This window comes from Lissotriton vulgaris, chromosome 5, assembly GCF_964263255.1.
Source record: "Lissotriton vulgaris chromosome 5, aLisVul1.2, whole genome shotgun sequence".
Taxonomy (NCBI): Eukaryota; Metazoa; Chordata; class Amphibia; order Caudata; family Salamandridae; genus Lissotriton; species Lissotriton vulgaris.
Genome location: NC_141693.1, coordinates 1,044,080,555 through 1,044,106,192, shown reverse-complemented (window position 1 = coordinate 1,044,106,192; position 25,638 = coordinate 1,044,080,555). Strand labels below are relative to the sequence as shown.

Genomic DNA, 25,638 nt, shown 5'->3' with positions numbered 1-25,638 from the left:
CTATTGCATTGTAAATGCTGGTTAATAAATGCAAGGGAAGCGTTAAAGAAATAAATGTGCTTAACAAAATTTTACATATGCTTTTCATAATAAATGATTTAGGTCTACTGCCTTTTTGGAACTTTTCATAATAAACAGCTCAGCCCTATGGCTTTTGGCATAATTTTTCCCAATGAACAGGTCATGGATATAACCTTTATTAGATCTCGCCTAAGCAGCCTGTACGGGGAAGCCTCTTGTGGACAATATCAAAAACAGACTATGGCCTTAAGTTGGTGGCTTTATTTTCACTCATCTGCTTGCGTCTCATTCAAAGGTTTGCCTTCTGCTTCTTGTGCTTGTACCTCCCATGGAACCTAGCCTCATTCTCATCCTTTTGATTCGCTTAACTGGATCTTAAAGGACTCCATAGGAGTGCATGCTCCCAACTCTCTCTCCCATGTGCTTCTCCACCTCCCACATACTGCACTGCTGTCAAAAATGCTTATTTTTTATTTATCTCTCCAAGTGGTGTCTGACAGCTTGGATTGGTAAACAAAAAAATAAAATAATGATTGCGCCATTCAGTAGGTAAGTGAATGCATGGTGATAAATGCATGCGCATTAGTCATCACACATAAGCAAGTGCACTGGATCCTGCACGCACCAGTAGCAGCACAATTCATTTGAGCAACTCGTGACATCTCTTTCTTTTAATAATGCAGAACAGCAGAGGCAAATGGCCTTTTGTATTTACTCACGCTGTACAGAGGTGTGACCTACTGGCTTTGTCAAAGCTAGTCATTGGCTTGTCACCATAAAACATCACACATACGATAATGAACGCAAGCTCTTCCACAAAGCAGCCATCAGTATACAGCCATAGAATGGCAACTATGTGCAAAACTATTGGTGTCAAAATAAAATGCAACCCTTCTCAAAATGCCCAACAATGATTCTTAAAGTGCAAATCTACTTGCAGGGTTTGCTACAGGCGTAACCAACACCAAAGGTCTGGCCTACTATGGCAATCTGATTTTCCATGTAACAAACTACACACCTACAGTCTAACTCAGTGTAATGACAATCCAACCTTATAGGCCTATTTGCTTTAACGTATGCTTTTCACAACAAAGAGGCCAGCTCCACTGTGTTTATCATAGTAAACATATAAACGAATCAGTCCTATAACTTTTATCGTAGGCTCAACACCAGCACCAAGGGCTAATGTATCAAGCATAAGATTGACCCCAAGGCAGTCACCAGGCCAATAGTTGGACAAATTATAAATATGTATATTACATTTGTCAAAAGTATATAAAATCCCTCCTAATTAAGTCCAACAATGATTATTATAGCGCAAATCTTTTACCTCAAGGGTTTATCCGAGGGGGCCCAAGATAAAAACGTGTGCTTACTAGGTTTATCTATGAAATTCCATGTAACTAAATATCAGTCTTCAACACGAGGCAATACTCCGCTGTTAAATACCTAAAGTCAGGCAGGCCGGGCGGGACAACCGGAAACAGGAAGTAGGAGGGCGGGAGCCTACCCCGCCTCCCACGGAAGAGCCGCGATTGTTTGGAGCACCGGAGCAGGCAGGAGCCTACCCTGCGCCCCGGTGCCGAAGAAGGGAGGAAGAGTCCTGCTGCCGGTGAGAGCCGCTGCACCAAGGAAGCCGGTGAGTGAGGCTTCGCCTTGTTGCTGGGCTGCGAGGGCGGGGGGCATGTGTGTGCGCGCGCGCGCGTGCGGCGGCGGGCTGTGTATGTGTATGTGTGTGAGCGTGCGTGTGTGTATGTGTCTTGGAGTCTGTGTGTATGCGTGTGTGTGTGTGACTGTGGGGGGAGGGAGGGGGTTGCCTGTCTGGGTGCCTGCGTGTCTGTGTAAGTGTAAGTGCGTGTGCGCATGCATGCGCGTTAGGTTGACTTGCTGGGAGTATGGGAGGGAAGTGCACGGCGCGGCGCAGGACGGAACGTGCGCGTTCGCGCACCCAAATCTGCCTTCAAAAGCTTGTGACAGTTTCTTGTCCCTCATTCCCCCGTGTCCGATAGCTATAAGTCTCCGACCCTGGACGCATCCTTCGGATGCGAATTCCAGGGTGAGACCTAAAAAGGGGTCAGAGGTACTACTGAGAGAAAAAAAACCTTTAAAGAGGTTGTGTGGGAACTGCCTGTAGAATGAAGTACAAACATTGAAAGAGAGAGGGCGAGGCAAGTTAAAGAACCCAGGATAGGGATTGGATCAGACACCATTGCAGAAAAAAATAGGCAACTGCAAATGAAAGGATGAGAATGGCACATGCCATGCACTGGCGAGAGCTGTGGCACTGCTAGAAGGAAGGAGGGAAGATTAGAGTGCAGTAGGCCAATTTGGTTTAATATTAAAAAACTGTGCACCATTTGTAGGAAAAAATATTTATATCTTGGCAACAACCCAAAAAATATACCAGCACAAAAACAGTTATATAATCTAAATTATTTAAATAATGTAGAAAAATAACATGTAGAAAAATTGCATAGTTTTCCCTCATTTTTGGGAAATAATCTTCAATGGGAACCCTCAATTGCCTCTGAATTTAACTGTTTAAAAAACTGCAAGGCCAGAATTGTGTTAAAATTTCAGTTTTTCTCACATTAAAATAATTTTATTTGGGAATAACTGGTTATATCCATTGGAAAAACTTTTTATGGATCCTATAGAAGTATGTGGGGATAACATTATATTGACATGTATGTGTATTTGTGTAGAGCACACCTAGCTTAGCAATACTTGAAATCTGTCCTACATTTCAAATACTTAAAATATTTGCAACCTGTAGCTGGAACCGGAGTTGAGGAATTTCAATATTATGGAAGATTTTAGGGCTGTATTATCCATCGGTATAGACATCTTCAAGGAGCAAATCTAGAAAGGCACCAATGGGGCACTGTATATGGTGAAGGAGGACTCTTCAATAACCTGTGCTAGCCGGAATCAGGAACGACTCAAGGTTGTATTGAGGAAAGAAGGGGTACATGGAAACTTTAGATCTTGGAAAATGCTCATCAGTGACATATAGGATGTCACTTCTTCTGATGTCATTAGCTCATAAACTGTGTGACAAGGTTTTCTATGATCTAAAAACATATTATGTACAGGACACCAAGTTAATGTTGCCCATGGTGCACAGTGGCCATACAGAGGTCCTGTTATTCTGCCACCCCAAAAAAAGTTTGAGGATAACAATATATTTTATATGCTAGATTTGTGCCTGGTGCACATCAGAGATGCCTCATTATTCCTTTTGTTTTCAATTGAGAAACTGAAATTTAGATTTTTAATTAATTAATGCTTATTATTTAACTGATTTCCTATTTTCAACTCACTTTTCCTACAGTGCCTTGCAAAGATGCTTGATGGAGTCTGGAGTATATATACTGCCAAGTCCATACATATGTTCATTTCCAATGCATGTCCTACTCACACAGGGTGGCAGAAACTCAATTAGGAGACACATGGCTCACATCACTAGACCTATTTCAGAGAGTCTGGTCTCGGGGAGTAAAATGAGGGCGTGTGACTGATTCTGACCTGCACCTCCCGGAGGCCATTATGTAGTAGAATGCTGTCTAAATGCTCAACCAAATGCTCTGCATGTACTATGTGCCTCATTTGCCTGAATGCTCGATGCCTAATGTTGGTCATTACTTTTGCCCCCCTATTGCTTACCTGCCTGGCGCTGCTCCGCAGAACCTCAGTAACTTGACTGAGTGTGGTGGAGCTGAGCAGACCTCCACTACCCTTGTTACTCTGCACTGTGTTTTGCGGGGACACACCGATACGGCGAAGATTGTTGGCGAGGCTCTCTTTGCGCTGCTCGTACGGCTCTGCATGAGCAAGACCAATGCTGCAATGCCAAGACCTTGAAGGACATGTGCAGGGCCGGTCTGGGAAGGCAAACCAGCACTGGCAGGTAAGTCGGACCGGCCGTGGGGGTTGGGTGCTGGTGGGAAACACTGTTGCTGCTTTTGGTACAGGGGGGCCGATTTTGCAACACTGCTGCAAAACCGGCTCCCTGTACCAAAAACGGGCACCACCGGTTCAAAACTGGTCCCCACCCTTCCGGAAAAATGCCTGGTGCCCTCTACGGTCAGTCCAGCCCTGGAGACATGGAGTAAGCTGTGGGAGTGCAGGCATCAGCATTAGCGTTCTTTGCTCACGCTGGTGCCTGGGAACGTGTGCAGCCGCCGGAGCTGCAAGATGCGTGGTGGATGGCCGAGCTGTAGGTACCAGTGGCAACCGCTCTGCTGCCACAGATAGGTAGATGTTCAGAGCATCAAAAGGGTTGGCACCGTCCATGGAGCCCAAAGAACTTTTGGACTCACTTGCAGAACCTTTAGCCCAAGTAGCCCAAAACGTTCCGGCAGTAGCAGGAAAAAGATCCTGCACTCATGAATGACTCTCTGTTATAGGGGAAGCTTAGGGAAGCTTCAGGCCGAAACATATGGCCCCACAAAAACTTCCTTCAGCAGGGGGGCCTGGAAGAACAGGCATGTTGCTTGAGCAAAGGAACACTGCTCGGTCACTGCTACCTGCTGAGGAGTATTTACATGAACCTGCACCACTTGTAGCAAAGGTAGGTGCCCATTCTGATCCATCTTCCACTGATACAGCTCCAGTGGCCTCACCCAACCCAATGCCCAGGGGAACCTCAGTAAACTACTTTGGGCTCAGAGGCTTGGGTCCACATAACTCCTCAATGCATCATGTGCCTCTACCAAGATTGAGCCCACTGTGCCCAATGTATCTATGGTATCCACTGTGCTAATGAAGGGGGTCATTACGATGGCCGACTGACTTCAGTCCATCCGCAATTGTGTCGGGGAGTGGGACCGCCGCCTGCAAGGCGGCGGTCCCACAGGGGGAATTACGATGCGACCGCCACCGTGGAGGTCACATCTGCTATATTTAACATTGTGGCGGATACTGCTAGCTGCAGCACCTGCCACAATGTTCAAAATGCACTGTTTACATTTCCTTGCACTATGTGGCAGTGCCACATGGTGCAGGGAAATGTAGTGCACACAGCAACTACCCCTGCATAAGGGGGGGGACCACAACGGGCCCCCAAAGTACATCCCCGCCAGCCTTTCCATGGCGGTTGAACTGCCATGGAAAGGCTGGCGGGGATCCAGCATCCTGGTATCCTGGATCCTGCTAAGCACCGCCACCATTCTGTGGATGCGGCGTGGTCCGACAGGCAATCATAACAATTGCCTCTGTTGGACCCGTGGCACACCGCCCGCCATCCTAATCTGGCGGGCTGTAATTGGACTTACAATGGCGGTGAATCCGCCACCCTAATCAGCCCCTAAGTCTGTTGAATCCTTGTCCCTTTCTCACTCTGCAGTGCCTCCTGCAGAGATCTATAAGGTGGCTGCCATCAACATCAATGTTTATGCTAATACCAGGACAAGTCCCACTGGGGTTGCGAGTGCTGCAGTATTGACAGGATCTGAGCAAGTGATATGGGGAGAGTGACAATTGACTGCCTGCTTGGAGGGGGCTATATGTTTAGGGGCTTGTAGTAGTGCAGAGACTCATAAGAATCAAAAGACTCTGGAGGCTTTTTTCTCACTCTCAGACCAATCCGAGACGGGTAGCCTGCTTACATCTGATTTGGGCTTGGACGATGAAGGCGATTTGACTGTGAGAGCTAATTCACCCACCCTTTGGGACTGGAAATGACCTAAATCATGATTCCATGGCACTGGGAAAGACTAGCGAGGATGAACAACTCTAGGACCCCGATAAGGTTGAGTTAACTCCTAGTAACAGAACATTACAAAAGGCGTCTATGGAGGTACCTCAGCAGTCAATGGATAAGAACCTCGCTGTGAGCACGCAGCCAACAAAAACTGTGGGAGAATCAGGGCAGGAAGGTCCAAGCACTGGGTCAGGGGTAGGAGCAGGAGTAGGAGTATAAGGTCTCACTTCCTCTTCCCTCCATCTATAATCTGCTTCAGTTTCACCAGTTGGAGAACTAAGACTCATTGGCTCTGAAGACCTCCCGTCTAAAAACACAGGGGGTACTGCAAAAGATATCTAAGAAAATGGACATCTTCCATGGAGACACTGAGTCTCAGACTGTAATTTTGAAGGAATTTGCACAAGGCATCAAACAATGTAAAACACAATGATAAACTGCAGCCCATATCACAGAAAATGGAAGAAGTGGATATTAAGATGCAGCACAATAACCTTCATGTATTGTGGATCCTGGAAGGACATGAATCTATCATCTATCTTTTCCAACAGTCCTTCCCCCAACTTAGTCATTGGGACATTGCTTGCCAAGTACAACGGGCCCATAGATTCCCATTCTGCAAGCTGAATAAAGGCAGGGCAGCAAATTATCCACGGTTATTCTGATATACGAGGGGAACTTTGTATTTAGGCAACATATATTTCGTTTGGGCACCAAAAAAGATGGTGAAAGCCTGAGGAGTGGAATTCTTTGTCAGATCAGAATTCTGCCCTAAGACAGTTGAACGCCAATGACACTTCCATGAAACCATTTAATCATTCTAGAAGCTAGGGGCTATGGTCTCTTTATTGGAACCTGCCAATCTTAAGATCTATTAACCCCTTCCATGCTCATGATGAGCTCAGCTCGTCATGAGGCACAGTTGAGCTGTGCTGATGACGAGCTGAGCTCGTCATGAGACCAGCAAAATGGCAATTTCCAGCACAGGGGAAAAATAACCACAGCAGCGATGTGGTTAACAGCCAAATGACTTATTACCAGGAACCTATTAGGGAACAAGAGTTGTTAAGGCAGTGAGGTGAAACTAACAAAAATATATCTGTTGACTATTACTTGATGGAGTGTCATAGGAGGATTCACAATGCATGACACTGTTACTTCTCTCTTGTTTTTCTACTAAAGGATAGAAGAGAGGGGGTAATTTATAATAGAAAACTGTGTTCTTTTTTCTCAAATGTGCTCAGCAGTATTAGCGCCTGGTAGCACTTAGGCATCACTGATCTTGATGTATTCACAAAAGCTTTGTTTTCTTTTCCATGTTTGTGTAGGATGTTTACTAATTACTATCCTGAGCAACCCTGGAGGTGGGGCTTGAAGTGAGCTGGGTTGCTAGTTCAACAGAGGAGGATGGGTCGGTGTATTTTCATACTGAAGGTCACAAGCCCTGCTTAGCTGCAGGGCAGGTATGGGCTTGGATTTGGGTGGCAGGTGAGGGATGGGTAGATTTGTGGTTCGGGGAGTTAGGAGGGTGAGGGATGTATGATGCACTACATTAGGTAATTCCGGTACAGATATGGCGTCCCATAGGGCTAAAAAGAGGAAATTCAGCTATGTACATTCTATGTAAGAAAGAAGGAAGTTGTGAAGCTTTATCAGGAAAACATGCATAGGAATGATATATTCGTACTTATTGACAAATAATACTGAAGGTGGTTGTACTCATAGGGATTCAGATTTTCAGCTGGAACATAAATGGTATGTGTGCTGCTGCAAAAGTTAGGTATATCAGAGAGGAACTCTGTACCCTCAAACCTCACCTTCTCGGTATGCAAGAGACCCATCTTACCATCAGGGAGCATTATAAGCTGAATTGTATAGGCTACCATAATCTGGCGATGCCAGGGGCTGATACTCCTCAGAGGGAGGTGAGATTACACTCGAAGGGACAGGAATAGACAGCTCATCGGGTTGCGGTTGATCAGGCCGGGAGCTGGCTAATTGCGCGGAAAAGGGACAATAATATACAGCTAACACAAAGTGTTGTTTATGCCCCAAGTTCTGATGATCCTAATATGTTTAATATTCTCCTCGGAGAGCTTAGCATGTGGTCAGACCTAATTATGTGCGGGGACTTTAATTTGGCCATGCACCCTCGGATGGTTTCACCCACATCCCTGAATATCAATCTGCGGTGTATGAAAAAGTCCAGGACGGCCCTCCAAAAGATTCTCGCTACACTTGCTCTCCTGGATGTTTGGCAGGCTTGTCGGCGGACCGAACCAGGGTTCACATTTTATTCTAGTCTGCTCGACACATCCTCTCGTCTAGACATGTACTTGGATAGTAATAATCTTTTACCTACTGTGTCTATTAGACTAAATCCACAATTATCTCAGATCACAATTCCCTATCATTAGTCATTAAGCCAAGCCAAATGGCTCATACACAATCTCCTCACAAATGGACCTTTGATCGCAAATTATTCCTGGACCCTACATATTATTATTTTGTTAGGGCCTGTCGTCGAGATTTTATTAGCATCAATAGGGGCTCAGCTGATCCAATTACGGTCTGGGGTGCCTTAAAAGTATTTGTGCAGGGACAGACTACTAGTTTCATCATCCAGAAAGATAAAAATGAGTGGGCTATGGAAATAGGGTTATGGGCTTGGCTCATCAGACTGGAGCTGGAATAATCGTTATGCCATGCATATAAGAGTGGCCATGATAGTATTTCAGGGATATTTTGACTCATGACAATGCTGCAGGTCAGGCTTAGAAAGATTATCTGGGATAGAGCTTGTGCTAAATATCATCCAAAGCTCTCAGCATGCTTCAAGAATATTGAGGAAATGGGGCACTCATTGGCCTTCCAACTTAAGAAAAAATGCAATAAACATTTATTATGAGGTATAAAGAGGCTAATGGCAATATGGTGACAAGTTGCTCTGAGAGACTATCTGTTTTCCATCACAATTATACAGATCTGCATAATAAGAAAGACTGTCGGGCCACACAGGACATGATTGATTGTTACTTACTGGGCATGAGATTTGATCAGTTTACAGTAGACCAGAGGTCCAGGCTAGATACTAACATAACCAGGGCGGAGATTGATAGGGCCATCTCACAGCTAGCAATGGCCAAACCAGTGGGCCCTGACTCCATCTCATCAGAATTTTATAAACCATTTCAAGATATTCTAATCCCTCTCTTTTGCAAGCTTGTCAATTCTCCTGCCTTTTTGGTTTAAACACCATCATCCTGGACTGAAACTTATATATCCATATTCGATAATAAGAATAAGAATCCGGTCAACTGTGGCTCATATCGACCAATTTCGATAATTAATTGCAACTCTAAAATCTATTCTAGGGTCTTATCTAATTGGCTTGCAGGTGTCATAACTTCACTCGTTGACCCAATGCAACATGGGTTTGTTCCTTCATGGGATACTATTATGCTTATAAATGTAGCCATAACCACTCTGGACGTGGATGGGGGAATGGGATGTCCTGCCGGGATGACCCTGCTGGATGCAGAAAAAACATTCAACAGGGTGTCTTGGCAGTATTTGTGGCCAGTTATGGCCCCCATGGGTGTTGGTCTGGGGGATTCTCAGCAAGAGCAAAACACTCTATTCCTCTTTCTTGGCAAGCATCCCATGTATGGGGATGCTGTCTGCACCCAATTGCATCTATTGGGGCACTAGACAAGGGTACCCCTTGCCTCAGTTAATATATTGATGCATAAATTCATGTTCTTCTGTTATCATCTATTATCCCACCCCTGCATCTGCATACTAGGCATGGGCGGAGTTTGCGTAGTCCCGACATATTGTTCAGCTCCTTTCTGGTGAGTGTTTCCCGAGCTCAAGACTGACAGTTGAATGAGTGACTGAGGATGAAGTGAGACAGGTCTGTAAGTCTGTTTGGCTGCAATATTGTTGCATCTCCCGCTGGGAAAACCCCCTTGTTTTACTTACTGGTATATTGGTGCTCTATTTCCCTGCGGGTCATAACGAGCCCCTCTCTTTTCATTTCCACCATGGCATGTGTTCTTACAATGCTTCATGTGTTTTGCATAATATGTGTGTGTGTGTGTGTGTGGGGGGGGGTTCTTCTTTGCTATACCATCTGCTAGGCTCGTGTTTGCCCACGCTTGGCTTCAGATGGAAGCCACAGACCCTGTATCCTGATAGCAGGAGTTTGTATCCCTTTGGGGGCTGGAGCAAGCAGTGATACAGAATCACCCTAACCGCAGTAAACTGCACAGAATTTGGGAACCGGTCAGGCAGGGCTTTCTTGATTTTAGACTTCATGGTGACCTCAAATTAGGGTACAATTAGACTATTTAATGTATTTTTGATTGATTTTTGGATTAATAAACTGTACTTATTGACTTTGGGTATGCATATATGATTTGGGGTAAACATAATTTCTCAAGAAACCGGAACACTGCATGCCATTACAACGCGGTCATTACAACGACCACGTTTTACAACACATGCCATTACTCTGCAAGTCAGAACAACAACTTGCTCTAGGGGTCAGAAAGTTTAAAATTTAAATTTAAGATTTAAAATCCAAAACCTTCCCTAATGTTCCACAGACTGAAGTTGGAATAGTAAATTATACTATTCCAACATCCAGCGCCCCCCCCCCCCCGAAGCAAGTTGCTGTTCCGATTTGCCTTGTAATGGCATGTGTTCTTACAATGCCCCATGTGTTTTGCATAATATGTGTGTGTGTGTGTGGGGGGGGGGGGTTCTTCTTTGCTATACCATCTGCTAGGCTCGCGTTTGCCCACGCTTGGCTTCAGATGGAAGCCACAGACCCTGTATCCCGATAGCAGGAGTTTGTATCCCTTTGGGGGCTGGAGCAAGCAGTGATACAGAATCACCCTAACCGCAGTAAACTGCACAGAATTTGGGAACCGGTCAGGCAGGGCTTTCTTGATTTTAGACTTCATGGTGACCTCAAATTGGGGTAAAATTAGACTATTTAATGTATTTTTGATTGATTATTGGATTAATGAACTGTACTTATTGACTTTGCGTATGCATATATGATTGATTACCGAAATTACTATTGCACTTCATCTGCTTTTGATGTCTATTGTATATTGTTGTATGTAATGATTTATACTTCCTCAACATAAAAAAGAAACGGAAAAAAGAAAAAGATCTATGCCAGAACTCCAACTTGATACTACTTGATCTCTCAGGTGCATTCAGTCCGTCAGCTGATCACAAAATACTTCTGGATCAGCTCTCAACATCTTGTTACTGTTTGACACGACTTACCAGATAAAACTGTTCTCCTTCCTATCGTTATAAAAAACATTACGTGTGAAGCTGCTCAAGGTTCAGTACTGTATCTGACCTTCTTCATTGCTTACATGGTACTCTGAATCAAAACCTGACAGAGCAACCCAATAGTCCCAAGGGAGACTGGGTATAAACATAAACAACACCCAATGCCTCCTGAAGGAGAAGTATTGAGATTGAGTTACCTATTTTAGTTAGTATAGGGGATGCAGTAAAAAGTATCCTTTGCATGGGAAAGCAGCAACCAATGATATATAAAAATTAACATCTAGACAATAGTTTAATACAGATGGCATTTTTCAGTGTATATCAACTCAAATAGTTATTTAACCCCTTCGATGTGGCCGCGATTCTCCTGGTGTGCTGTAAACAGCACGAACAGGGGCGGGCCGTGACAAACCCCAGCCGTCATCAGCACATGAGCACCGTAGTGCATGACCGCTGGGGTTCGTCATCAGCATGGAAGGGGTTAATGACAATCAAATTGTGTAAATATGGGTCAAAAAACAAATGCACTATCCAGTTTACAGGCTAGGGTCATAATCCGATTTCTACAGTCCAAATTGTGATCCTGTGACCGCCTGGGGACCACCCAACCCTTATGTCCTCTTTGTATTAAAGTTTAATTGAAGAGGGGCTTGCATGTCCTTAAAGGTAATGGTTATGGTGGTCAATCCGTGAAAGTACGCCATCTGTGTTAAACTATTGTGTAGATACCGATTTGTCTATATTACTGAGTGCTGCTTTCCCATGCAAGGGACATTGCGTAATGCCTACTTTTTACTACATACCCTAAAATAACTATCAAAAGTAACGCAATCTTAATATTTCTCTGTCAGGAGGCATTGTGTGTTGTTTATAGATGGTATTCTGAGCAAAATGTATTTAGAGAAATTGTATGGTTGTCAAATACCTGCAGAAGATACTCAAATACACATCAGGGAAACTACTCATTCTTGGGAGTGTTACCTCATTTCAGATGGTCTAAAACACATCTAAAAAGGGATGTGTAAGAACAGGTTGTGTCCGAATGTCTCAAAAACTGAGATCATATGGCTGGGTACTAGTGACTCAGCCTTGTTCCCACTTGACTGGCCAACCTTGTCGCCACTTCCTTCCTAAAATATAGATGGAGCTTATCTTAGAGGTCTGTCACTGGGCACTCAAATGGCCAACAATGCATAAAATACTTTTCTACCACTTCTGAGTCTCCATAACATTCTGCCGCTGCTTCTTCTGCCTTAAAGGATCATATTTATTCTAGCAATTGTTGCAAAAGAACATATGGAAGCCTACCAGATAAAATGATTTTCAAGCTTAATAGAGTGGCAAATTATTTCTGCTGTCCTCATTCTCTGAAACTCACAAACTAAAACCCACCTCCCCCAATTACAATCTACTGACTCACAATCAAATAGCTTGAACTCTGGGTCTTGTGAATGAGGCTAGTTATTGACATGCACCCTGGTACCTGCCCAACCTGCTGGTGCTCTATAGTGTTGATACTCCATTAATAGGCCTTCTGCCTAAAGTTAGCCAACCAAAAGCCTTACATTTCCAGAAATCGAAACACGCAAGATTGTCTTGTGATAAAGTGTGCAAGCCACTTGTATTTTCATGGGAATAGAGGAGATGAACCTGCTCAGTGGTGAGTGTTGCCACTTGATTGGTCCATAGTGGAAGAATCTTGCTACAATGTCTGCAATATGAATTTCTTGACTTTTATATTAGTGCGTGTTCCTTTTTACCCTTTTCCTGAGTCTTGACGTTGTGCTTACTGCCGCTGCTGTTACACCTTGTTTTGCCATGTCATTTTTTATATTTGACAGATTGCTACTGCAACTGCATGCTGATTTACTTGGATTTATTGACTCGGCTGAGTATCCAGATTTCTCTTTATGGGAAGTTCTGCTGCTCTAATTTGGCTTTGAAGCTTTATGCTCCTCTGATCTTACTCTTTTCTTTTAAAAATCAAACTCTTCATTGTTTTTACAAATCTAAAAATCTGATCCTGATCTTTAGTATAGGGAATTATTCTGTTATGGAATGAACTTAATGTATTATTTGGTGCTTTATCATTCTTTTTGATGAGATTTCTGCAAACATTAATTTATGGACTGATCGGAAATAAAAAAAAGACAAAAAGAGCAGAACTTTACTAATCTCTTAAAGAGAATAACGTTTTTAAAACATATCCAACTCTCATCATTGACTGATCTTAAAACTGTTGATGCGATGTTCAATTTGCTCCTGGACTCATAATACAATATTCAAAGATCAATCATAAGAAGAAAAGAATCTAGCACAGAAATGGGGCTCAGCCTTGTAAATGATGGTAAATTATTGACTGAATTATATCGAGAGATAGAGATATTTGAGTTTTAGGTCCCAGTTCACGCAATCACCTTCATTTGCTCAGTGATTTGATTGGTTGGTATCAGTGTAATCATATTGCACTTCTTACGTACTCAATGTTCTCAACCTAACCTCTATGGAACCCCTCTAAATTAGAAGCTTTACATTACCGTAACCATAACTTGCCTCAACCATGTTTTCTTGCTCACACCAATAATGCCCAAAGGAAAGGCTCGTCTCTGAGTTTGAGCTCGGCCCACCACCTCAAGGTGAGAAAACGAAGACTGGCTTGCTCAGCCAAAAGGTTTATTTGCTTATGAATCGAAGGTCATTTCACTCGTTCTCATTATCTCAGCCTTGGTACATGCTTCTGTATAAAAACAATCACATGATTATATCTAAAACTCATGAATAGTGTAAAAATGTGTGATAGATTAGGTCACTTGTAATGGATTAGATTATGGCTGGTTGGTTCGTTGATCACAGATATAAATGTGTTCTTTTGTGAATAAACTTTTCAGACTTCAACTGGCAGGTGAGGAGATTTTCTTTAACATATGTATCTTTCCCTGCTGTGTGCTTTAAAGTGGCCACAGCCTGGGTCAGTGATAGATACACAAATAAAATAAAGCATGGTCAGTGCTAATTTTCTCAATCATAGCTGAGAGGTTTGTGGTAAATTCTACAAGAGCGATGGCAACAAACAAGTCTAAACGTATCCAATAACCTACCTGTATCTGACCTCTTTCATTTTCTTGAAATACAGTTATTTTGTCTTGCGGCTTATACAGCAAGACTCCTTCCTACTTTCATTTCATCCTGTGTATATTACATCTGTGGTAGATCTCTGGCAGCTGAAAGCAGTAGATACAACCTGGACGTCCAACACATGGTGAGGGGCTAGGGTTTTACATTCCAAATTGTTTAAAATAGGGTAACTCTTTATTGTGACTATTCATTTTCTTGTGTTGTGCGACTTCAGAGAACTGTATAATGTCTAGATAATTCTAGATGGCTAATATATGTTAAAAACCATTACATTTAAGCAAACCATAAGATGTAACTTACTTGGAAACATAAATTCCAAGCCCAAATTCCTTTCCCCCTCTGATGTTAAATCCCAAATAGTAGTCATCTGAGGATGTAGAGAGGTGAATAATTCTTCTTATTCCATCCTCTGATCCACTATCAGAAGGCGTTGATGAACCTTTTTCCACTATCAGCCTTCTATTTAGTACGTCAACCCTAGAGAAAATAAATGATTGTGTTATAATAGCAGAGGTTCCATGATAAACAATAAACTTTTGTTTATATTCACAATGATCATTAACTAACATGCTTACACATTTCGCATTAGTGACTGGCCACCTGCATCAGCAGTTCATTAATAGCATTTTAAATTAACTCTATCTGGAATTTTATGTGTACACATATGCTCTGTATAAGAACTATATTCTTAGGTCTGGAGTAATGAATGATTCAAATACTCAATACATTGTTGATACTATAGAAATAGGCTTCAGGGGCAATAATGAGATGGGCACGGCCATACCAAGGTATATTTGGATCACAAAGGGCATGGGGAGGAGAGGGTGAACAGTTCATTTTAATCTGAAGGATACAAAGAATGAGCCTATGTTCTTGAGTATTGTACGTCATGCTTTAAACAGGAAAGGCATTTTGAGGGATTGTCACAATGCTGCCTAAATTCATTAATACAAAAGTGAGCATCAACAACTGCATCTTTCGGGACACCTTTATATGTCCTATGTCAAAGGCATCTACAACTAGGCATGGAACTACACTGCATTCGTAAGGAGTGGCAATATTCACTCAGTACTGTGAAAGGAATAGCAGATATCAGCATCAGAGAAAACATTGAAATCTATTAAACAACCCCTGATTATTATAAAACACTCATTGCTAGCACATTAGCATTTGACAATCTATTTTTCAAAGCACATCCTAAACAGATGTCTCACAATGCACTTTCTTATAGGCTAGTGCCTGGCAAATGGGAATTTGCCAACAATATCTTCCTTGCATTCGCCATAACCCCTGGGGATGACATGTGCTTACAGTATTGTGCTGCCTACTTATTGTACAGTCTTGGGTACCGACAGGGATATACATTCCTGCTCAAGTGCACGATTTCAATACTGTGAGTCATCTTCTGAATTTGAACCAGTATCAGTATCTGAGAGAAGAGGATTAAGTGAATGAAGTTTAACCCTTTCGCTGCTGATGACGAGCTCAGCTCGTCATCACCCACGGGTGTCGTGTGCTGATGACGAGCTGAGCTCGTCATATCTGCACCAGAATCGCAATTTGCAGCACAGCGCAAAAATCCCCGCAGCAGCCATGTGGTTAAGCTTCCCATGATAATAAAAAAACAGTGTTCCCAAGTAACTTCCAGAATGAATGAACTACATTAATGATGAGGAAATGGCAAAGACTTTATTTAGTACATAGAGACCATCTTGTGTCAAAACACTGGCCTATCATAGCTAAAGCTCTACATTTACAGGACTTGGACAATGTCCTGACAGACACCAGGCTAAATGGTCCAATCCAATTCGTTTTTTGTGTTGTAATTTTTTATTGTTAAACAAGGGAGCAACTTTTATTAATGAGTCGTATACAATGAAAATGTCCCATCCAATTTGACAACATGAACACTTCGATGTTCCCTGATTATGCCCAAGAATAACAAACATGGAGAAGATATTTTTACAAAGTGAAGGCAGAGCTTCATAGATGGGAAATTCCATACACTATGTTGGTCCCTGCAAAACTGTGAATCACTGCAGAGGGTAAAACCTGGGCTTTCACCAGCCCAGAAGATACTTGTGACTTGGAGGGATGGTGAAAAGTCAGAGGGGAAAACAAAAATATTACCCCAAGCTACAGACCAGACAAGTCCCTACAATACGAGGACCCAAAGATAGAGAGAATGCTAACATGGGAAAGGATGGAAACCCGACCATCACTTAGGACTAATCAGTTTCAAATAAAATACTATAAAAGGCATAATGAATGATGCACCTTCGAAACAGTAACTGAATACGACGATCCAAATGTTTAGTGGCGGGAGGTGTGTATCTCGAGCCACACGAAAACCTACCAACATCCCCAGAGGTGTGAGGAACAGTACTACAGGAACATGGTAACCAGTGGAGGAGCGTTGACCCACTGGCTTAGAGCCAGCAGCTGAAAAATAAAAATACTTTATTATTGTTTTATTTTTCATCTGCTGGCTGAGCAGGGAGGGGTGAGGCTGGGCCATGGGAAGAGGGGGAGGAGGAGTGGTAAATGTGCACTTTTAAGTGAGCACGTCAGTTTGGCCTGCCATCTTAGGCCAGCTAAACTGACATGTGCACTTAGGTTTGTCCAACCCAGCTGTATTGCACAGCTCGGTTGGAGAAAAGCACAGACTCCCTGTGCCTGAGCGAGCGTTAATCCTGCCGACTCAAGGCCAATCCCCATGCTGCTCTCATGATTGAGAGCAGAGTGGGGATTTAATGGGGAGTCCGTGATGCTGTCCCAGGGACTGCTGGGACCAGGAACTGGCAGCAGAGGAGCGCGAGGCGGCGGGCGGCACAAGGTAAGTGTTTTTTATTTTAAAATGTTTAGTATCCCCCCGCCACGTGCTCCCCCGCGAGCGTCCCATCGGCCCCCCGCCCCACTTACCTGCCCCACCGGTATTCATCTGTGTCGGCCACCAATGGTGGTAACAAGTTGTAAGTATAGTATAGTTTGGAGATTAGAATCGGAGGGTCGACAGGCACCTCAACTATTGAGGAGGTGGGTAGTTTGAAGCCTGTCGGTAGAGTCATCGGGGTGGGAAAGGAGTGGATACACAGTCCAACAGGGGTAGATCGGCACATAACAAGGGATATCAGATCCTGCACGTCAATGGCCTGGACCCTCAAGACGTAATCTGAAGATCCTGATCTGGAATGTTATCAAACAGTTAGCCATTAAAAGGCATTAACTGAACACGTGTATACAAATGACTTTATAGGGTCCATTACCAATTTTATATACAATTTCAGCTAATGTTTCTATATTTTACTGTGTGATCATGAGCACTGAACACTAATTCTGATGAATGAAAAATTAAATATGTTTCTTCAATTTCTTGGTGACTGTAGTTGATATTATACATCTTTGGCGGATATGCAAATTATGGGAAATTATTAAGCGAACTCCTGTTATTACTACACTAGGTCGATGAGCTACAACCTTAAACAACTGTATGGATGCCTCTCAAAAATACAAACTATCCACAAGCCATCAGTTCTGCTGGCTCTGGGTGCCAAACAAGCATTTGATTTACTACAATGGACCTATTTACAATCCATCCACTAAAAAAATGGGCTTTAGCTGGGAGTTTATGGTGTGGGTCTCCCTACTGCACACAGATCCAATGGCCAAGGTACGATACAACTCACAAATGTTACCCTTAAAAAGAGGTAGGAGACAGGGATCACCTGTCTTCATTGGTTGTGAGCCATGGTGCTAGGACCATTGGCGCTAAAGCTATTGGCACAAAAGGCGAGGAACGACGCACAGATTCGGGGGAGGGACAGGGAAGGCATTATTTCCTATTGTGTGGAGGATCTCCTCCTATATTCAGCAGACGGCTTATCCAATATTCTATGGAATTAAGGGTAAGGGGGTGCTGTGGCATCATCAAAATAACCATGTTTGAGTTCAGAAGATGAATGAGCAATAAAGATGCCTTCAAATTATTTTTATCTTAACACATTTGTGGTGCGTTTGGAGAGAGAGGCCAAATGTCAGACTATGTCTTCTAACAACCTGCTGTTTATTCTTTTAACATGGAGACTGAGGTTTACTGTTCTTTCTGTAACAGCACAATTAGAGCATTTAGCAGGTGAAGTATCTGATAATATTACTGGAGTACAGGGACTGTGAAAGGAAAGGCTGTCAGTTGTATTTCTATCACACAATAAAACTTTAAATACCTGTAAATGAACTGTACACATATGTCAACAGCACAAATAAAACACTTTTTGTATTTTCTGAAGTGGGATGAAAGCAAAGAATGTAATAGGATAAAAAACAAAATAGACACTTTACATGGTGATGTACAAATTATAAATATTTGCTGAAACCCAATTTTCTCGCATTACCATTTATTTATGTGCTGTGGTTTTGTCCGATCAATCAATCAATCAATCAAAGACATTTATAGAGCGCACTACCTACCCGTAGGGTCTCGAGGCGCTTGGGAGGGGGGGTGCCGCTAATGCTCGAACAGCCAGGTCTTGAGTTTCTTCCTGAAGGAGAGGTGGTCTTGGGTCAGGCGCAGGTCGGCCGGGAGGGAGTTCCAGGTCTTGGCGGCCAGGTAGGAGAAGGACCTTCCTCCTGTGGTGGCTCTGCGGATGCGTGGAACGGCGGCGAGGGCGTGGCTGGCAGATCGGAGGTGGCGTTTGGGAGCGTAGAAGTTGATGCGGTTGTTGAGGTAGCTCGGGCCTTGATCGTGGAGAGCTTTGTGTGCGTGGGTAAGGAGGCGGAAGGTGATTCTCTTGTTGACCGGGAGCCAGTGTAGGTCTCTTAGGTGTCCGGAGATGTGGCTGTGTCGTGGGATGTCGAGGATGAGTCTAGCCCAGGCGTTCTGGATGCGCTGGAGCCTCTTCTGGATCTTGGCGGTGGTTCCGGCGTAGAGTGCGTTGCCGTAGTCCAGTCGGCTGGTGACGAGGGCCTGGGTGACGGTCTTCCTGGTCTCTGTGGGGATCCACCAGAAGATCTTCCGCAGCATGCGCAGGATGTTGAAGCACGACGAGGAGACGGCGTTGACTTGCCTGGTCATGGAGAGGGAGGAGTCCAGGATGAAGCCCAGGTTGCGTGCGTGGTCCGTTGGTTTGGGTGCGGTGCCCAGGGCGGGGGGCCACCAGGAGTCGTCCCAGGCGGAGGGCGAGGAGCCCAGGATGAGGACCTCCGTCTTATCTGAGTTCAGTTTCAGGCGGCTCGTGGTCATCCAGTCGGCTACCTCTTTCATCCCTTCGTGCAGGTTGGCTCTGGCAGCGGCGGGGTCGTTGGTCAGGGAGAGGATCAGCTGGGTGTCGTCGGCGTAGGAGATTATGTTGAGGTTGTGTTGGCTCCATGTCATGTGAATGTTGTGGCCATTTCGCTGGAAATGTGCTGACAGTAAAATTAACAGATTTGTGAAAGTATGCTCCAGAATGCACCAACAGCTACATAACACACCCTTACCACTCGCCTGCGTAATGGACATGTCTCATTAGCTACAATTAGTCTTTGTGACACGTGAATTTTTCAAAATCCTTATGACTTCAGTTATATTGCATTGAATGGAAACACCCCTACTTGGAAAATTGTTCCAGTACTGCTGCATAATGTTCGGTGCCCGGAATCCTGTATATCATCAATAGATTTTGGGAACAAGCTGGAATGTCGACATAATGGACATAAATCATTGTTTTCATCCATACACTGCATCCGGATATAGAGTGGAAATGTCCATTAAGTTTCAAGTTTTAAGTACCTGGGAATGTACACTACAAAGGATCAGCACAAATTCTTATGTCAGAACCTAATGACACTTCTGGAGGAGTTTAAACAAGAGTGAGATATTGGAGGGGCCTCCCAATCTCCATGTTTGCAAGGGTAGCTTTTACAAAATGATTACTCCATCAAAATGTTTATACAGGACCCAGAACCCCACCTACCAGATCCCCCAAACCTTCATTAAGAATGTATACACTGTGTTTTAGACCTGGCTCCGAGATGGAAAAGTACCTAGTTCTTGATTTGTAGTCTCATAATTTAGTCGGTTATAAAAGTGGGACTATAAGTTCCAGAATGCAAAGCAAAATGCTTGCCTAGATGAGCTACTAGTGTATGACCCTGGGATAGTTTTGCGCTCTGTGTAGAGGGGTAAACATGCATGGGCAAAGTGAGAACAATATGGAGAAATAGGCCTCAATGAGAGATTGGAGAAGTAGGTGTGAGCCGAGCTGGTTAACTGCCACACTTCAACAATTACTGTAAACCAAATACTCACAGGTCTGATGAACAGCATACCAAGAGCCTCTGCTGTCAGTGAGCACTTCAGGTGAATGTCACAAAACAAACCATGCAGCATGCACAGCTCTTCAATTGCATTGCATCAAGCTTTCATTTGAATTTGGCCACACCGAGTCCCAGAATGGACATTTTAGATCATTGTTTGGCTTTGATTACAGCCCTGCTTCTCTATAGACTACTGCATGTGTATGGTAGTATGTGGACAGTTTCTCTTCAGGGTATGATTTCAATAACAATGCTCCTGTTATGGTGCCTGGTCATGTATCAAAGGGATTTAGATAAACAAAATGAGGTTCTACTGTGATGAACGATTTCATGCTGGAGTCATGTCCATGTTCTCGATTGTAGGAAGGTGGAATCCAACTGCATGGTAACCCCCACTTTTTGCCTGGTGTTTTGAAGTTTTTTGACTTAGTTGGCTGGGATCCTGATATCCAGGGCCCCAGCCTATCTGCTTGGCTCTCTAAATTCATTGCATGTACTTTCGGTACATACAAGATTGGTTGCTGGGCTACCCTTGTGAGTCCCTGTACATGGTACCTTAGGCACCCAGGGCATAGGTACCCCAGAGGCCTACCAGGGGCTGCAGCATGTATTATGCCACCCCTGGGAAGCCTTCCTACATGGCACCATAGGTCTGCACTTGCAGCCTGGGTAAGGTAGTGTAAGCACCCCTTACTTAGATATAGTATACCTATATCTACTATATCTACCTATATATATATATATATATAGACACGTAGTAACCTATAAGTCACTCCTATGGCAGGACTTAACAATCCTGAAGGCAGAGTGCTTGGTTTTGTGTTAGAGGGTTCCCTAGCATGAGCTGAGCCTCTCTGCAGCTTTCAGAAATATCTCCTTATAGCTGTTCTATGATATAGCCATACCATAAACTCAAGTGCATTATAATCCTCGCGGTTAATGCTAACTTTGGTTTGGCGTTATCAAAACATGTCATGTTTGGTGTCAAACGCTTTGGAATACTACCCCCACACCAGTTCTGGCGGTGGGGGTAGCATTCCACCCTTCTAGAGGGAGAAGACATGTACACGCTGGTATACCCAGTTAAAGTTTAAAAGAGCCACAGCATCACAAAATGGATGCTGCTGCCACGGACACGAGTCTGACTTCCTGCTGCTGGACGAAACTCCGGCAGGGGAGGCCTGGACAATAGGTTTCCTGTCCAGGGAGGTGCCAGCACCTCCCCAGACAGGTTTTAGTGTATTGGGGCAGGGTGGGTTGTATTCAGTGAATGCTTTCCAGACACTGCCTGGGGCACACAAGGTGCTCCATGCATTTCCCAGTTCAAACCGGTTGCTGGGGCACTCAGCCCCAGCTCTGGCACGAAACTGGACAAAGGGGAAGGGGTGTAACCACCCCCTCCCCAGGTCCTCCCAAAGATGGGACCCTAGAATTAGTCCAACCCCTAAACTTAGTATAAGTATAGGAACCCAGTCTCTAGGACTTTAGATTACCTCTGCAACATATATCTTGGACCTTCGACATTCCATATCAACTGGAAGATGGAAGAAATCTCCCTTGAGGTCAAGGAGTGACCTCCCTGCTCAAACAGGCACCAAAGAAGCAACTTACCAGTCTGCATTTTCGAGGCTCCCGCCGGATCCTAAAGAATCTGTGACACAGGACATGAACTTCCAGACATCTCCGAGGCTGACACGAGTCCCCAGCAAAGCTGACACCTGTAGCTATCAAGAGAGACGTGGGACCGGAACACCTGGACATCCTGCAATTTTGCAAGTGCACCTACTTCCCAAAGTCTCCTGAAGTTGTGCAGTAGGGTATTTGTTGCCCTTGCCCCAAGCACCGTTTGCACTGAATCGGAGAGGCCTGCACTCCACGAGTGTTCAGTAAGTCCACTTCTTGTTCACCGCAGCTTGAGGTTCCTTCGCGATCCCTAGTCTGTTGGCTAGTGGGTCCCCACGAAGGACAATACTTTGTTTCTTGAGCTTTACTGGTTGCTTCAGATGTGCTCTGACTCCTCTCCAAAGGGGGAGTCCCTAAGACCTTGCTGGTCTGCACCGAAGCCAATCTTGTCAGCTTGCGTGGGTTGCTGTTGCCAAGGCTTGTTGGGTCCAATCCGGATTCCGACGCTGCAGCACTCTATAGCGTGGGATAGCGTGAATCCAGCTCCTGGTCATCGTCGACGCCTCCTGGTCCTCGTGGCTGAAGAGTCAAGCTTCACCTCCTTCACATGAAATCACCCGACATCGGCTGGCATCTTCCTGTCGCCATCCTGGTCACTGGCTAGTGACCCAGACTCTGTCCCCTCTGCTTCCAGGTTCTTCAGATCTCCGATCCACCCCTGGATCCACCCGGACACTTTTCCTCTGGTCACCTGCAGCACTTCTTCGTAGCTCTCCATTGGACAACGAAACCCGACACCAAAATACACCTTTGCACCAGGCTTCCCAGGGTGAGGTAACACAAGTTACTCCGGTGCTCCCGTGGGTCTTGACTCTCGAAGTGTCTAAGTCTAACAGGGTTCCATCGTAGTTCACCCCTAAGTGTCCTTAATCTTTAAAATTGTAACTTGTATTTCTTCCATAGAAGTCAATTGTGATTCACGGCTGTGTTTAAACACTGCACGCGTCCCCTGTGGGTCTCCTACTTCCCTACCTTGGGTGGTTCCTGGTCGCCCCAGTGGTTCTAGAGGCCCTAGGCCTCACTTCTATCCCGCACGTGGTTCTTATACCACTATTTTAGTATATGGTTTGTGAGGCCCCTAGGGCAAAACGTATACTGTGCAACTTATCGTATGCTAATTAAGTTCCTTGTATTGTACTTTCACCTCTAGCCTCATAAAGAGACTGGAGGGGTTGTGTTTAGAATAAATACATATATATTTGATAGATACCTTGTGTGGTGTAGTTTCATTTGATCATTCAAGAAATTATAGAATGGTAAAATAAGCTGCTTTACATTCCTTTGAAGACTTAGCCTGAAGGCTGCTCTCCACAGCTACCACTAGGATAGCTTTCTATAAGGTTGACTTTAAACCTACCATCAATAAGGTTCGTTTGGACTGGTGCAAGGTGCCCACTAGAATAGTGGACATCATATGCCAGGCCAACTTCTCACATCAATGAAATACAGTTTTGATCTAACTAGTCTTTTAGTGGTTTCTGTAATCTGTTGTCCTGGCATTTATGAATCTGCACACCAGTACTAGTAGTTAATCTGGGTAATGATGTGGTGCCTTTTGGACTCTTACGCCTCAGTTAGGGATTACCAACACATGATCAGCAAGGAACAGAACAGATGCCGTCTACGTCCAAGGCATGGGGTTAATAATGCAAATGCCATGAAGGAGATTTTAGGGTAGCAACACGTCTAGAAGTTATCTGTTGTGTGATGGTTATCGTTATTCCTGGACTCATAAAGTGCATATTGCAATCTGTGCTACATAATAAGACTGTAACAAGTGACACAGGCTGATACTGCTTTGCAAATTATTGAGCCTCTGGTCTTAGAAACTCTTGTATTCCGAGAGCGTCCATGGTCCTATCATAAGACAGTCAGAACAAAAAACATAGAATTACCGAAACACACCAAGACAGCTATGACGTTATAAATAATTTTCAAAATAAACAACCTGTCTTTAGCTCTGATTTAATAATCGCTATGTTCGTGTTTTGCCTGGAAACCGAGAGTTATCATATGAAAACTCTTTTTGGATGTCATAATTACAATTTCACAATTGCTTTATTAACCTTCTTGCTTTCTCACATTTACATGAAAACGTACCATTTGCCCACTATTTTTTCAAACTGTTCCCGGGGGAGACCCCCCCCAACTCCTCCCGTTATGACGGCTGGGATCGCTCGCCACACGGCACTCATCACACATTTTTACGTGCCACCACTTGTAAATTTCACCAGCTGCTACTGTCAGGATCTGACTGTACTCAGACATACTCAGATATTGTGGAAATGATGGTGGGCAGATGGGACATGGGGAGACTTTGGGGATGGAGGATCGCTTTATTCCTGGTGCAGTAGGACAAAAACATGGACTGGTGCAAGCAGGCTGAGGAAACTGTGTACAAGGCACAAGGAGGTCTGCACAAGTTTGACAAGGTCTGGACCCCTGGAGCGAGTTCCAAGGTGATGTTTGATGAGCTGGGCACAAAGTGAGGTCCCCCCCCTGTAGGAGGGTGGATACCTGACTATGGTTGCCCCCAACTTTTTGCCTGGTGTTTTGCTGGTTTTCTGACTTAGTTGACCTGGGACCCTGCTATTCAGGGCCCCAGGCCTACTGCTCTCTCTGTAAAATGGATTCCATGTACCTTAGGTGCATATACCAATTGGTACTGGGCCACCTTATCAGACCCTGTAACTCAGGGCATAGGTGTACCCAGGGCCTACCAGGGGCTGCAGCATGCATTATGCCACCCCTGGCTGGCCATCTATATCAGACACAACTGGCTGCATGACAGCTGGGGCAAAGTGGTGTAATCACCCTTTGCTTTAGATATAGTATACGTATATCTAACCCTAAAATGGACACATAGATTCCTATCAGTCACTCCTATGGCAGGCCTTAACAATCCTGGAGGCAGAGTGCTTGGAATCATGTGAGATGGTGCTCTGGCATGAGCTGAGCCCGTTTGCAGCTTGCGGAAACAAGTCCTAATAGCTGTTCCATGATAACGCATACCATATACTCTTAAGTGCATTATAATCCTCGCGGTTATATGCCAACTCTGGTATCGCTTTATCAAAACATGTCGAGTAAGGTGTCATACGAATTGGAATACTAACCCCTCGCCAATTCTGGTGACGGGGTTAGCATTCCACCCTTCTAGAGGGACACGACATGTGTGTAACTGTGAACCCCGGTTAAAGTTAACTCGAGCCTCAGCATCACAAAATGGATGCTGCCACCACAGACACAAGTCTGACCTCCTGCTGCTGGGAGTCCTTCCAGCGAGGAGAGCTTGGACAAAGGGTTTCCTGTCAGGGGCGGTGCTAGCACCATCCCAGACAGGGTTTTGTGTATCCTGGGTAGGCAGGGCTTTAGAGGAAGGTGACTGCAAGTGGCACCCCGGTGCTCACTATGCATAGGCTGGCTAGAACCAGTTCCAGGGGCACACCAGCCCCTGAGCTGGGGAAAGTCTGGCATGGGAGAGG

The 25,638-nt window shown here is 44.4% G+C and overlaps 1 protein-coding gene across 1 annotated transcript in view; it reads right to left on the bottom strand.

Moving 5' to 3' along the window:
- Nucleotides 1-25,638, bottom strand: part of PDZD7 (PDZ domain containing 7) — a 721,728-nt gene that overhangs the window by 488,600 nt on the left and 207,490 nt on the right. The window contains exon 5 of the mRNA XM_086922676.1: nucleotides 14,477-14,653. Coding sequence (XP_086778802.1) covers nucleotides 14,477-14,653 — 177 coding nt within the window. The remainder of the gene's footprint in view (nucleotides 1-14,476; nucleotides 14,654-25,638) is intronic.